A 16,315-nucleotide genomic window follows, 5' to 3' on the forward strand; every position below is an offset into this window, starting at 1 on the left:
CCTGTGCATATATATATATATATATATATATTCTTCCCCCAAAATACAGGTTGCATAGTGGTTCCTGGACATAAAATACACAATAATTCCTCTATCAGTACAAACATTCAATTCCTTCAGTAGTGCAGCTGGTCAATGTCAATTCAACAACTGATAAAAAGCACCATAATAACCTATGGTTTTGTACACTGTCAATCAAATGCACAAATCTGTAAGATCCCTCAATTTACCAATAATTGATGCTCAATAGTAAAACCACAGTTCTCATCACCAATCACATCACACTGTTGGTGCTCTCGTGCCTGTATATATAGCTAACAAATCATATCATTAGAATTTGTTGTTGGAGTTGGACATATCTCTTTATGCTAAATCCCTACAACCAATAGAATCAGTTTTGTAATAAACATTATTTCTTACACTGGTGAATAAACCTACATTTGCAAATTTGAAGTACATAAAATGTGTCCAGTAGTCACATAAATATTTTAAAAGGAAGAAACATAATTTAAAATGTTTTTTTTAAACACATGTTGCCAAAGTATATATTGGCTAAATCGCTTATGTCCGCATATAGACCCATAAATCATTTGTTTTATTAATTAAAGATGAACTGACCACAAAATACAAGTGTGTATTAAATCACAAAAAAAATCATTAAAGGTCAACTGTTTATTAAGGCCCCAGGGGATGAAAATTAACCCTTTAAGGACACAGCTTTCAGTTTGCTCAATTGTTTTATGACGGAAAAATTCCGTCATATGTCCTTAAGAGAATAAACATGAAACATCTAGTGGCAATCAAACTGTGGGAAAAAAAGCTACACACAGGAAATTTACAAACGCACGTATTCATAAAGCAACTAACTATCAGTAAAGTGGCTTTTCATTAAAGGGCTAGAAAAGTCAACAATGAAAAGTATATGGGTGCATCTCAATTTGCAATAGAAGCATTTTTGCAATATACTTACATTAGCAAAAAAGTTATTATTGTTCTTCAGCAGCATACGCACATATGCTGGGAGGGCCGTGCACCAGTATTTAAACACCATGCCTGTTTAAAGAGGTGTGTATTGCTTCTGTGAAGACATCATTTGTGTCATACAAGTCACCGCTGACTCTCTGCGAAGATGTGATGTTTGAATACAGTAATAACTTTTACTAAAAGTATGTTTGCTAATAGAAGTATATTGCAAAAATGCTTCTACTTCATATGAAAGTGCACCCATGCACAGTTCAATTGTGAACTTTCTTTCCCTTTAACCCTTTGAGTGCTAATGACGGCTCTGAGCCGTCAGAGTTTCTCACTCCGCCATAAACACTCTCCCACCTTGAGGGAGATCTGGGGGCTCCTTACTGCTCCTACCCCGGCGATCGTAGCTGTAGAGTGACAGGCATCGCTGGGGCTTCACGTGATGCGCTGTGACGTCACGCGCAATTACATGATGACGTCACCTCGCAACTTTATTTATACTTAACAATGTTAAGTATAGGAGGAGGAGGCATGCTGCTTAGAAGCCTGTATCTCAGGCATCTAAGCAGCTACAGACCCCCAAGACCCATTGTTGGAAAGGTAATCGCTAGTAACCTTTCCAACAGTGTAATTCTTGGGGGTCTGTAAAAAAAAAATAAAAAAGTTAAAAAAAATGTTTTCAAAAATTTAAAAAATAAAAAAAAAAAAATATTAGCACCCAGGTGGGAAATGGCTTAGCAGCCAAAGGGTTAATGTATCTTGTCCTTAGCTTCTTCCAGCTAATTAGAATCACATGTTCCGAGATAACTATAAGTAATTTGTTAGTATCTCATTGTTTTACTTGTTTAGAGTCCAGATTGCAATGCTGATGGTAAATTATGTATGCTCTATACAGTGTATAGTTTTTTCCTTTAATAGCAAGGTCTAAACCTCTAATTTTATAATAGTCTGAGGTAAATGTCAAGATGTAACAGGTCATATATATTTCACTTTCTAACAGTAGATCAATCAGATCTACGAGAGTGTGTTCTTCTGATACTCCTGCATTCTAGTTCTTCAAATACATCAACACCAGTTTAAGTACAAATAAGTAGAGACCATGGACTAATATAAAGTTGTCAGTAATTAAGAATTACTGATTGAAGAATGAATGAAACCCCTGTACAAAAAACAAAAACAAAACCGCTTCTAAATCTACTTGAGGATCTAGATGGTCTATGACTATGGTCAAAGGTGGACCAAAACTGGCAATTACAATACAGTTTTCTTTTAGTTTTTTTTTTCTTTACTGTTTGTAAGTTTCTAAAACCCTGTTTCCCTAAACCTTATTGATCTTATGCTCACCCCTTGTCTATGTTCTGAAGTGGTCTAACCAATAGGTATGGCTGGGTCTTGTGTCATACTCAAAAGAAAAAACTATTTGACTATGTCACCTGTGGTCAGACGTTAACATCTCCAGCTGAGAATTCATATTCTGAAAATTACATGTATGTATTTCTAATAGAAAAAAACTAAATTAACATTTCTACCATCTGGGGTTTTATCTTTCCAAATAAACACATCTCAATTCAAAATCATCAATATTTCTATTCATACTTTTCACATTACATTTTCATAATAGTATGTTCCTTTATCAGACTCATCTCTCATTTGTACAAAGCAGTTTTAAAAGTCTTTAGATTTTCAAATGTGTTCATTTTAGCATTTACGCCTGATATTTCTCGATTTAATTCAATTAAGATTTTGTTCCCTTAGTCTGATAAAATTGCTCATAAATATTCAGAGCATGTCATGAAGTCTTGTTTTCATTCTATCTCTAGATTTTTATTTGAAAGAGAGACAATGTGAATAGTCTCACTTTTAAGCCTTTCTGAATGACGTCTGGAAATCATAAGCTATCTTGTTCCATCGAGATTGTATGTGTTTTCTATTCAAATCTACAAGTGCTTTCAGTTCAATCTGTCAGTCATCTGTTTTTCTATTAGTGCCATTTCCCAAAAAGAAAACATTCTTCCTATATCAGTTTAAGAAAATAATTTGAGAGGTACATAGAGGACATGTATAAATAATTAACTGGTCAGTATTAAAAATACCCCCAAAATTCTGCTGTCCACAACTACAATAGAGTAGTAATTACTATGTTATTGAATTTTTCCTGCAGTACTTTTCAAATCAGTTTTCCTGTTTTAATAGATTAAAGGTGCCCGATACTGAAGCTCCGCCTCTTTGTACTGGGGGCCGCCATCTTGGAGCTCAAGTACTCTCACAGCCTGTGACAGAAGCAGTGGGCATTTACATATGAATGAGGTCGTCAACTCTGACAACTATAAAGTGCTTCAGGTTAGGGCGCATGATAGAAAGTTGGAGCTGCAATACTATATATTATTGTAGAGTGCTTTTTTAAATATATTTTGTGTAACTGAGTAAAAAATGCAAAAATGTAAATCTACATGATGTATCATGCACACTAACCTGAAGCACATCATACAGCTGTAAAAAAAGAAAAGAAAAAAAAGGCCAATATTACTGATCTGTGAATGTGCATTGCTTCTGTCCAAGGCTGTGAGAATATTTAAACTACAAGATGGCGGTGCCCAGTACAAAGAGGAGGAGCGGATTTGAAAAGAGCTGCAGGAACAGGATGAAATGCAATAACATAGTGAGTAGTTACTATTCTTTTGTAGCTCCGCACAGCAGTTTAATGTCCCTTTTTATTTTATAAATATATTTAAGTTTAAACATATTCTACAGTATTTAATTTAATAAATCAATAATTTAACTGCTAAACATCCATAGTCAATCAAACTAGCCTTGGTTAAACACGTGACATGTATTTTTTGTTAAAATGCGATATCAGATTTAGCAGCAACGGTCCTGTAGTGGTTGATCATAACTGGTTATGCAGACCCCATATCAAGAATTCCATAAGCATTGTTATGTGATTTTTTTCTCCTAGACTCCAAGGGGTCAATTTATGAATGTACGAGCGGATATGATACGATGTAGCGTATCATGTCCCCTGCACATCGATAAATACAGACAGCATACGCTGTCTGCATTTATCATTGCACCAGCAGTTCTTGTGAACTGCTAGTGCACTACCGCTACCGATGTCAATGAACCCGATCGGGTTGATTTCTGTCTGCCGCCTCAGTGCAGGTGGACAGGTTATGGAGCAGAGGTCTTTAGATACGGGGCATCAAGCTCCGTACGGAGCTTGATAAATTGACCCCCAAGTATAAAGAAGTAGATAGATAGTAGACCTGTGCATTCAGAAGTTACTCCAAATGCAGAAGACAATGGCCCTTCGTTCTATTCAGCTATTTTCTGAGCCATTGGATTTGCACAGATTTTAGCATGCTGTTGTTTCACAAGTATAGATTCTGCTCCAAAAATAGCCGAACAGAAGGAAGGCAACCTCGGAATGCAGATGTCTAATAGCTAGATCATTTTCAATAATGATGCAAGTTCCATACAAATTATATTTAGTACTAATGATAACCCAAGTAGCACTAGTTCAGGAATACAACACTTTTTATTTTTAACCAACTTTTTGTAGTTTCTACCTTACAACATACCTTTTGGATAGATTGGTGAAGTCTATACAATGAATTCACCACAGCCACATTTCTTCTTTGCCCTTCGGTAAGAGGCCCGATCACTTGACTTGCTTCTCCTTGTGTAGACAACTAATAGGAATAGAAAAACATTGTAAATACAAATATTTTGCTTACAGAATGCTTTTACACAGACAGAGAATATAATTTTAAACAACTTTCCAATTTACTTCCATTATCTAATTTGCTTCATTCTCTTGGTATCCTTTGTTGAAGAAACATCAATGCACATGGCTGAGCCAATAAAATGAGGCAGCAGCACCTGAGCCTATCTAGGTATTTGCTGCTGATTGGTGGCTGCATATATATGCTGCATGGATACCAAAAGAACAAATTAGATGATAGAAGTGAATTGTAAAGATTCTTAAAATTTAATGCTCAGTCTGAATGATCAAATTTAAAATGGGGTTTCATGTCCCTTTCAAGAGATCATGCATCCAATATTATAACCACACTTTTGCAATAATATTTCATTCATATTTTTAATTGGATGCTTCAAAAAGAGAGCATTTTAAAACACACACACACAAATATATATACACACATATATGTGTGTGTTAGTTGCTATGGCAACCACGTGATGATACGTACTGAGTGGGTGAGTACACAGCTTTGAGACAAGCAGGGTATATCACATTCTGTTAATGCTTTATTAAGTTTCTACTGTTTGTTTGCCATCGATTATAGCCGGTTTACCCTGATGTTCCACCTCCTCAGTATTACCCGATATTACCACTTCTGGTTTCAGGCTTCTTGTTACTATGGTAACCACGTTTTAACCAGATACTTTTACTGAGTTGGTGCTTACATCTCTAGGTAACTTTTGCTTCATTTATTTGTTTTGGTATATTATTCTTTATTATTGTTCATGTTGCTCTTTTGATGTTTTAAATTGTTCCACGTTGCCTCGGCCGATTAAGTCTCCCGGTGCTCTGGGGGGGCGGGTCCACTGAGGAGAGCATGCTCACGTTTTGTTTGCTTGTTGAATCACTTATAACACAGTTTAGTGGGTAAGTAATGTACTTTTGTAAGTCTGAGGACGGATCCCTTATGATCCGAAAACGTTCACTATTAAAGTGACTATCATTTTTGAAAGACCTTTGGAGTGCTTTTCTGTTTGTTCATATATATATATACAGGTGGCCCTCGTTTTACAACGGTTCAATTTACACCGTTTCAGAATAACAACCTTTTTTTCCAGTCATGTGACTGCTATTGAAAAGCATTGAGAAGCAGTGCATTTATTAAAATAGCCAGTAGGTGGAGCTGTCTGCTTGTGTTGCAGCAAAGCCAAGCAAGCTGAAATTAACCAGTTTAACCAGACCTGAGCTATTGAGCAGATTTCAAAGGAACAAGATCTTCCTGTCTATAACTCAGTCCAGATTGGAATGCATAGAAAGAACTGTTTGCAGAAAAATGCAAGTGAAGTCTGTGTTGTGTAATTATTTTATTAGGTTTATAATGCTGTTTAGCAAATGTTTTTGTTCATTTAACTTAGTTTAATTATATATTCTGTGTTGTGTGATTATTTTATTAGGTTTATAATGCTGCCTAGCATTTATAGTCTTCATTTCAAAGCTTTTAAAATAATGTATTAGGTGTAACTTATGACAATTTTGAGAGGGGCCTGGAACCTATCTCCCTCACTTCCCATTGACTTACATTATAAACTGGGTTTCAATTTACAACAGTTTCGATTTACAACCATTCCTTCTGGAACCTAACCCCGGCGTAAACTGAGGGCTACCTGTATATATATATATATATATATATATATATATATATATATATATATATACACACACACACACACGGTTATATCTGTGGTTAATTGTCGGAGAGCTAATTGCTTGTAATTGCTGGTTATTTATAGTGTGCCTGTAAACGTTCAAACTTATCCATTTAGGGGCGTGTGCAATAAATTAGAGCTCCATATTGAAAGATATAGAGAGAAAAAACAAAATGTATGTTTACCTGATAAATTTCTTTCTTTCCAGATATGGAGAGTCCACAACCTCATTTAATTACTAGTGGGAATATCACTCCTGGCCAGCAGGAGGAGGCAAAGAGCACCACAGCAAAGCTGTTAAGTGTCACTCCCCTACCCATAATCCCCAGTCATTTGACCGGAGGGAAATGGAAAAGGAATAACACAAAGATGTAGAGGTGCCTGAGGTTTAGTAAAAAATAACTGACTTAATAAAGGGTGGGGTCGTGGACTCTCCATATCTGGAAAGAAAGAAATATATCAGGTAAGCATCAATTTATATGGAGAGTCCTCAACATCATTCAATTACTAGTGGGAACCAATACCCAAGCTAGAGGACACAGAATTAACAGGGAGGGAGAACAAGCCAGGGAGACCTAAACAGAAGGCACCACCACTTGAAGAACCTTTCTCCCAAAAGAGGCCTCAGCCGAGGCAAATGTATCAAATTTGGAAAACTTAGAAAAAGTATGCAGAGAAGACCAAGTTGCAGCCTTGCAAATCTGTTGCACAGAAGCTTCATTTTTGAAAGCCCAAGAAGAGGAGACAGCCCTAGAGGAATGAGCTGTAATTCTCTCAGGAGGCTGCTGTCCAGCAGTCTCATAAGCAAAACGAATCATGCTTCTCAACCAGAGGGAAAGAGTAGTAGCAATAGCCGCCTGACCCTTACGCTTTCCTGAGAAACAAACAAACAGGGCAGAAGTCTGGCGAAAATCCTTAGTCGCCTGTAGGTAGAATTTTAGGGCACGCACAACATCCAAGTTGTGCAAAAGATGTTCTTTATGAGAAGGAGGATTGGGACAGAGAGAAGAAACAACAATTTCCTGATTACTATTTCTATCCGAAACCACTTTAGGAAGAAACCCCAATTTAGTACGAAGAACCTCCTTAGCAACATGAAAGATAAGATAAGGCGAATCACACGGCAAAGCCGAGGGTTCTGAAACTCTCCAAGCAAAAGAGATAGCAATAAAAAACAAAACCTTCCAAGATAGCAACTTAATATTTATGGAATGCATTGGCTCAAACGGAGCCTGCTGCAAAACTTTAAGAACAAGAGTAAGGCTCTAAGGAGGAGCAACAGGTTTAAACACAGGCCTGATTCTGACCAGGGCCTGACAAAAAGAATGAACATCTGGCACATCCCGCAGATAGATAATGCAGAAATCTGACCTTTCAGAGAACTGACTGACAACCCTGGAGAAAAGACAAAATTCTAGGAATCCTGACCCTACTCCAAGAGTAGCCCTTAGATTTACACAAATAAAAGGTATTTACGCCATACCTTATGGTAATTTTTTCAAGTAACAGGCTTGCGAGCCTGGATCATGGTCTCAATGACCGACTCAGAAAATCCACGCTTAGACAGAACTAAGCGTTCAATCTCCAAGCAGTCAGCTTCAGAGAAATGAGATTTGGATGGAGGAATGGACCCTGAGTAAAAAGTTTCTTTCTCAGAGGCAACCTCCAAGGCGGCCAAGATGACATCTTCACTAGGTCTGCATACCAGATCCTGCAAGGCCATGCAGGAGCTATTAGAATTACTGATGCTATCTCTTATTTGATACGAGCAATAACACGTGGAAGGAGCGCAAACAGAGGAAACAGGTATGCTAGACCTAAATCCCAAGGAACCACCAGAGCATCTATCAGAGCGGCCTGAGGATCTTTTGACCTTGAACCGTATATTGGACGCTTGGCGTTCTGCCGAGATGCCATAAGATCCAACTCCGGCACCCCCCTATTTGAGGGTTAACCTGCAGAACATCTTTGGGTGAAGAGCCCATTCCCTGGGATGAAATGTCTGTCTGCTCAGGAAATTCTATTCCCAGTTGTCCACTCCAGGAATGAGGATGGCAGATAGACAGCAATTGTGAGTTTCCGCCCTGGTGGCTGATGTAAGCCACTGAGGTGATGTTGTCCGACTTAAACCTGATAAACCGGGCTAAAGACAATTTAGGCCAAGCCATCAGAGCATTGTAAATCGCTCTCAAATCCAAGATGTTTATGGGGAGAGCAGACTCCTCCCAAGTCCATAGTCCCTGTGCCTTGAACGAGTCCCAGACTGCTCCCCAGCCTAGCAGGCTGGCGTTCGTGGTCACAATCACCCAGGAAGGTTTCCGGAAGCATGTGCCCTGAGACAGATGGTCCTGAGAAAGCCACCATAAGAGAGAGTCTCTTGTCGACTGGTCTAGATCTATCCTCTGAGACGGATCCGAATGGTCTCCATTCCATTGTCTGAGCATGCATAATTGCAGAGCTCTCAAATGCAATCGAGCAAAGGGAATGATATCCATGGAAGCGACCATCAGACCAATTACCTCCATACATTGAGCCACTGATGGCCAAACAGTAGACTGAAGAGAGAGGCAAGAGGTTAGTAAGAAAACCACCCTTGTAGCTGGAACAAGGGAACTCTTTTCCAGATTCACTTTCCAACCGTGGGAACGTAGAAAAGACAAAAAGATTTCTGTATGAGAGTGTGCTTGTTGAAAAGATGGCGCCTGAGCCAATATGCCATCCAGATATAGCGCCACTGCAACTCCGCGAGACGTGATCACTGCTAAGAGAGCCCCCAGAACCTTTGAGAAAATTCAGGGAGCTGTGGCAAGGCCAAACGGAAGAGCCACAAGCTGAAAGTGTTTGTCAAGAAAGGCGAATCTCAGGAATTTGTGATGATACCTGTGGATGGGAACATGAAGATATGTGTCCTTCAGGTTTATGGTCATCATGAACTGACCCTCTTGGATTAAAAGAAGAATGGAACAAATGGTTTCCTTTTTGAAGGACGGTACCCTGAAAAAATTGTTGAGGCACTTTAGGTCTAAAATTGGTCGAAAAGTTCCCTCTTTTTAGGGAACCACAAACAGATTTGAATAGAATCCTAGAACCTGTTCCCTTACTGGAACTGAAAAAATCACTCCCAAGGAGGAAAGGTACTGAACGCAGTTCAAGAATGCCTCTCTTTTTACCTGGTCTGCAGATAATCTTGAGAGGTGAAATCTGCCCCTGGAAGGGAAAATTTTGAATTCTATTTTGTAACCCTGAGATACTATGTCCACAGCCCAAGGATCTGGGACATCTCGTCTCCATGCTTGACAAAACAGGGAAAGTCTGCCCCCAGTTGATCTGATTCTGGACCGGGGGCCGACCCTTCATGCTGACTTAAACTCAGCTGAGGGTTTCTTTGATTGCTTCCCCTTATTCTAAGACTGATTGGGCTTCCAAGAAGACTTGGAATGCTCCTGCTTGGAAGAGGGAGAGGAAGACTTTTGACCTTTGAAGTTACGAAAGGAAGGAAAATTACTTTGACGTCCTTTGAGTCTGTTCTTCTTGCCTTGCGGTAGAAAAGACCCTTTTCCACCCGTAATATCAGAAATTATTTCTGCCAGACAAGGTTCGAACAAGGTCTTACCCTAAGGAAGCGCCAGAAGCTCGGACTTGGAGGTAACATCAGTTGACCAAGATTTTAGCCACAATGCCCTGTGGGATAGGACAGTCAAGCCAGACATCTTGGCTCCCAGTCTAATAACTTGCATGTTAGCATCAGAAATAAAGGAATTGGCTAGTTTGAGAGCCTTAATCCTATCTTGTATCTCCAACGGAGTGTCTACTAAAATTGATTCAGACAAGATGTTGCACCAATAAGATGCCGCACTTGCTACTGTGGCAATACAAACTGCAGGTTGCAAATTGAAGACCTTGATGAACATATATCTTCTTCAAATAAGCTTCCAGCTTTTTGTCCATGGGATCCTTAAAGGAGCAGATATCCTCTATAAGGATCGTAGTTCTCTTAGCCAGAGTAGAAATAGCCCCTTCTGCTTTAGGCACCGTGCGCCAAGAATCTTTAATGGAGTCATCAACAAGAAACATCTTTTTAAATACAGGATAGGAGGATAAAGGAATCCCTGGCTTCTCCCGTTCCTGTGAAATAATCTCCGTCACGCGATCTGGGACAGGAAAAACTTCCACAGAGGAAGGAACATCATAGTATTTATTAAGTTTACTAGACTTCTTAGGGTTGACAACGACAGAAGTATCGGAGTCGTCCAAAGTAGCCAATACCTTATTTAACAGTACAAGAAGGTGTTCAAGCTTAAATCTAAATTGTACTTCTTCAGTATCGGATGAAGGAATAATACTGTCCGAATCTGAGATTTCATTTTCAGAGGCTACCAATGTATCCTCCTCATCAGACTTATGAGGGAGGGCAACCTGCGTAGCAATCGGTGGAACAGAAATCTTACTATCTGAATGTCTAATTTTCATTTTGCATACCGCAGAAGATACCTGTGCAGCAAAATCTGCAGGCAAATAAACTCCTCCAGGAGGCTGAAAGGAACTGCAGGGCGCTGTATGTGATGCCATAGAGGTTTGGGACGTTTGAGGAGAAAGCTGTGGCATTGCCTGAACAGCATCATACTGAGAGACATTGGGCTCAGAGGGCAACAATTTATCTTTAAATTGAAGTGTTCTAGCTAAGCATGAAGCACAGAATTGCATATGCAAAACAATTTGTGGCTCAAGGCATAACATTTTTTTAAATACACTGTCACTTTAAGAATTTTTAATACTACAGTCGCTTAACGTTATGCAAAAATTCTTTAAAATAATAAACCAATCAGGCCCCCTACACCTCAGACAGGCTGAGGTGCCTTACCGTAACACTTGTACACAATATGGCTGCCAGAAGTCTCTAAAACGATCATATAGTAGATTGATACTGAAGAGACTGGAATTCAATCACGCCGCTCCGTGAATATCCGACAGCAGAGAGAAGTCACATGACCGGCAGAGAGAGGAAACTACGCAGCAAGTAAAAGGCGCACGTTTCCCTCTCCCTACAACACCGGAGCTTAAAGTGACAGTCTACACCAGAATGTTTATTGTTTAAAAAGATAGCTAATCCCTTTATTACCCATTCCCTAGTTTTGCATAACCAACACAGTTATATTAATACACTTTTAACCTCTGTGATTACCTTGTATCTAAGCCTCTGCAGACTGCCCCTTTAGCTCAGTGATTTTGACAGACATGCAGTTTAACCAATCAGTGCAGACTCCTAAATAACTCCACAGGAGTGAGCACAATGTTATCTATATGATACACATGAACTATTACTGTCTAACTGTGAAAAACTTTCAAAATGCTCTGAGCTAAGAGGCGGTTTTCAACGGCTTTAGAAATCAGTTTGAGCCTACCTAGGTTTAGCTTTTCAAAAATACCACCAAGGGAACAAAGCAAATATAATGATAAAAGTCAATTGGAAAGTTGTTTAAAATTGCATGCCCTATCTGAATCATAAAAAGTTAATTTTGACAAAACTGTCCCTTTAATTTACACAAACGCTCAAGCAATCTGTCAGTTAGCCTGTTCTAGCTAAGCAAGCAAAGAAAACCAACTGCCAAATTTTAAGTTTATACATAAATCCCTGTATAAAACATAAGCCACACACATACTAATAGAGTATTTCAACAAAATTAGCCCAAAGAGAAAAAACGTCCCAATAAAGGGAAAATTAACCCCTAGTCTCAACATACATAATGTGCCTGCCCACTGCCAAAGAAAATCCTGTATAAAGGATTTTAAAAATGTCCCCATCTACTGCATATGACATATTCTTTTGAAGTGCAAGTCTCCAAGACCTAGAAGACAAAAGCACTTACCTGCATTCTAGCTGTCCGGCAGGAAGACAGCTGACAAGGCATGGAAGGACACATACTCCTTACAGAGACCTGCAAAAAAAGAAAGAACAGAGTAACCAACTCTGGCTTTCTGTACCATGGGCAGCAATGTGTTAGGAAACAAAGCAAGGACAACCTCACAACTTCCTAACTGCTTAAAAGCCACCACTACTCCACTGAAGAGATTGACGTGGACTCAGCTAAACCCAAATCCTTGCTTGCAGGGAAAAGTACCCGAAAAAAGAATTCATTTCTTCAGACACCAAACTTCAACTCCTCCATTGACAGAGGCAAAGAGAATGACTGGGGATTATGGGTAGGGGAGTGAAAACAGCTTTGCTGTGGTGCTTTTTGCCTTCTCTTGTTGGCCAGGAGTGATATTCCCACTAGTAATTGAATGACGTTGTGGACTTTCCATATCTTAGGAAAGAAATAAGCTGAGGGAATTAACTCCTTTTGAGGTAGTTTATCAATAATGTCTAACACTCTCAACAACTCAGATGGACAAGCACTTCTATTATATACCAAATCCTGAAAAAATTAACTAAGAAAGGTTTAACTGTAGAAGCATGATAGTCTATCTTTAATAATAATATTAAATCATCAATATCCATGAATTTTAGAGAAATTAATAGCAAGTACTTTTTGAGATGGTACAAACAAGAATTAAGAGGCTATATCCATCAGCAGGTTGTAGATGCTGGAGAGAATGCAAATAAATTGTGACATTAAGCCACATTATGTGGCAATGCCCAGTAATATGTACTTATTGGGAACAGATTAAAACATACATGGAGATGGTTTTAAAACATGAGATACGACTAGACCTATGGGTTTTTTCCAATTTTGGAATGGGATAATATGCAGAAAAAATATTATTCCAGAAAATGTGCAATTGCAAAAAATATAAAAATCATAGTTAAAAATTGGAAAAAGGAAAAACTCCCAGAGTAAAAAAATCTGGGAAAAAATGGTGGAAGAACATATTGATTTAGAATTTTTTTATTTATAGTGAAAAATCTGAAACAGCTGATAACAGAGATTAGAAAGAGATAGAATAAGCTAAAATCTTTAAACAATAAAGTGATAATCCAGTCTTCCTAAACTCACTGCCAGAAAAAAATTTGTTATATTTATATACACACACACATTTTTTATATAATATATATATATATATATATTCAATATAATTTCTTTTTTCATGTTTTGTCATGTTCTTTATCTAAATAGTGTATGTAAATGATGTTATATTTGTATGGAGTTGTTAATAAAAACATAAAAATATAAATAAAAAAAATGAAATATTAATTATTATTTTTTTTTTAAATCATAGTTCTAATCAACTGATGAATCAATGCTAAACCTTAAGGGAAAACAAGACATGATGGCTTTTCCATCTCTTACTTCTACTGCCCATGTGTGAACAACAGAATCATATCACATACATTTATACAGTTTTTGATTGGTTAGCAAAGGTCTTTTTGTTCAGGGATATAGGGAAACCAGTGGAAAGTAAAAGCACAATAACATAATTATTTGACAAACACATTTATTGCATTCTCAGATATTAAGCTGCAGTGTTACCCTCCTTCAAATTTGTATTAAATGCAGTGGCGTCACTAGGGTTGGTGTCACCTGGTGCGGTAAGTCATGGTGTCACCCCCCCCTCCCCCCAGAAAGTAGACACACACAAAAACACAGGCAAACACACATACAAACACTCAGACACACTTAAAAACATACTCAGATGCACACACAAACATTAGGAAACACACTCAGACACACACACAAAAACACACACACAAAAACACTGAGACACACAAAAACTCAGACACACACATACAAAATATGTAAAAACTGCACTGCATTAATTATGAAGCTCATGCCTAGAGCTGCTCCCTGGCTCAGCAGAACATCAAATGAAAGATAAACAGAGCACTCTAAAATAAATCACTGAAGAAAAGGTTTAGGTGCGCAAACTATGAAAATTCTGATCTCTGACTCTGTTCCAAGTCTGTCAGTGCACAGCCCTGGGCCGCATGTCACTGAGCAGTGAGCACAGATAGGCAGGCAGGTTTAGGCTAGCAGCGCAACTTTGCAAGCCCCACGGCACACTCACAACATTCATAGTGAAATTGGGCAGGGGAGGAGCAAAGTACAAACAAGCAAAAGCAGCCGGGAAAACTATTTGTTGAAATTGCAGCACTGGCTCAAGGGGCAAAAAAAATTGTGTGTCTACAACTTCCCCAGTCCCACTAATGTTCAAAAAACATAATTTATGTAAGAACTTACCTGATAAATTCATTTCTTTCATATTAGCAAGAGTCCATGAGCTAGTGACGTATGGGATATACATTCCTACCAGGAGGGGCAAAGTTTCCCAAACCTCAAAATGCCTATAAATACACCCCTCACCACACCCACAATTCAGTTTAACGAATAGCCAAGAAGTGGGGTGATAAGAAAAAAGTGCGAAAGCATATAAAATAAGGAATTGGAATAATTGTGCTTTATACAAAAAAATCATAACCACCCCAAAAAAAGGGCGGGCCTCATGGACTCTTGCTAATATGAAAGAAATGAATTTATCAGGTAAGTTCTTACATAAATTATGTTTTCTTTCATGTAATTAGCAAGAGTCCATGAGCTAGTGACGTATGGGATAATGATTACCCAAGATGTGGATCTTTCCACACAAGAGTCACTAGAGAGGGAGGGATAAAATAAAGACAGCCAATTCCTGCTGAAAATAATCCACACCCAAAATAAAGTTTAACGAAAAACATAAGCAGAAGATTCAAACTGAAACCGCTGCCTGAAGTACTTTTCTACCAAAAACTGCTTCAGAAGAAGAAAATACATCAAAATGGTAGAATTTAGTAAAAGTATGCAAAGAGGACCAAGTTGCTGCTTTGCAAATCTGATCAACCGAAGCTTCATTCCTAAACGCCCAGGAAGTAGAAACTGACCTAGTAGAATGAGCTGTAATTCTCTGAGGCGGAGTTTTACCCGACTCAACATAGGCAAGATGAATTAAAGATTTCAACCAAGATGCCAAAGAAATGGCAGAAGCTTTCTGGCCTTTTCTAGAACCGGAAAAGATAACAAATAGACTAGAAGTCTTTCTGAAAGATTTAGTAGCTTCAACATAATATTTCAAAGCTCTAACAACATCCAAAGAATGCAGCGATTTCTCCTTAGAATTCTTAGGATTAGGACATAATGAAGGAACCACAATTTCTCTACTAATGTTGTTGGAATTCACAACTTTAGGTAAAAATTCAAAAGAAGTTCGCAACACCGCCTTATCCTGATGAAAAATCAGAAAAGGAGACTCACAAGAAAGAGCAGATAATTCAGAAACTCTTCTGGCAGAAGAGATGGCCAAAAGGAACAAAACTTTCCAAGAAAGTAATTTAATGTCCAATGAATGCATAGGTTCAAACGGAGGAGCTTGAAGAGCCCCCAGAACCAAATTCAAACTCCAAGGAGGAGAAATTGACTTAATGACAGGTTTTATACGAACCAAAGCTTGTACAAAACAATGAATATCAGGAAGAATAGCAATCTTTCTGTGAAAAAGAACAGAAAGAGCAGAGATTTGTCCTTTCAAGGAACTTGCGGACAAACCTTTATCTAAACCATCCTGAAGAAACTGTAAAATTCTCGGAATTCTAAAAGAATGCCAAGAAAAATGATGAGAAATACACCAAGAAATATAAGTCTTCCAGACTCTATAATATATCTCTCTAGATACAGATTTACGAGCCTGTAACATAGTATTAATCACAGCGTCAGAGAAACCTCTTTGACGAAGAATCAAGCGTTCAATCTCCATACCTTTAAATTTAAGGATTTCAGATCCTGATGGAAAAAAGGACCTTGTGACAGAAGGTCTGGTCTTAACGGAAGAGTCCACGGTTGGCAAGAGGCCATCCGGACAAGATCCGCATACCAAAACCTGTGAGGCCATGCCGGAGCTACCAGCAGAACAAACGAGCATTCCTTCAGAATCTTGGAGATTACTCTTGGAAGAAGAACTAGAGACGGAA

At 38.4% G+C, this 16,315-nt stretch overlaps 1 protein-coding gene across 2 annotated transcripts in view; it reads right to left on the reverse strand.

The window, feature by feature from the left end:
* Positions 1-16,315, reverse strand: part of COG5 (component of oligomeric golgi complex 5) — a 1,291,144-nt gene that overhangs the window by 314,250 nt on the left and 960,579 nt on the right. For both annotated transcript variants that reach the window (XM_053716572.1, XM_053716573.1), the window contains one exon: positions 4,551-4,661. In XM_053716572.1, the coding sequence (XP_053572547.1) occupies positions 4,551-4,661 (111 nt within the window). The remainder of the gene's footprint in view (positions 1-4,550; positions 4,662-16,315) is intronic.

This window comes from Bombina bombina, chromosome 6 (genome assembly GCF_027579735.1).
Source record: "Bombina bombina isolate aBomBom1 chromosome 6, aBomBom1.pri, whole genome shotgun sequence".
Taxonomy (NCBI): Eukaryota; Metazoa; Chordata; class Amphibia; order Anura; family Bombinatoridae; genus Bombina; species Bombina bombina.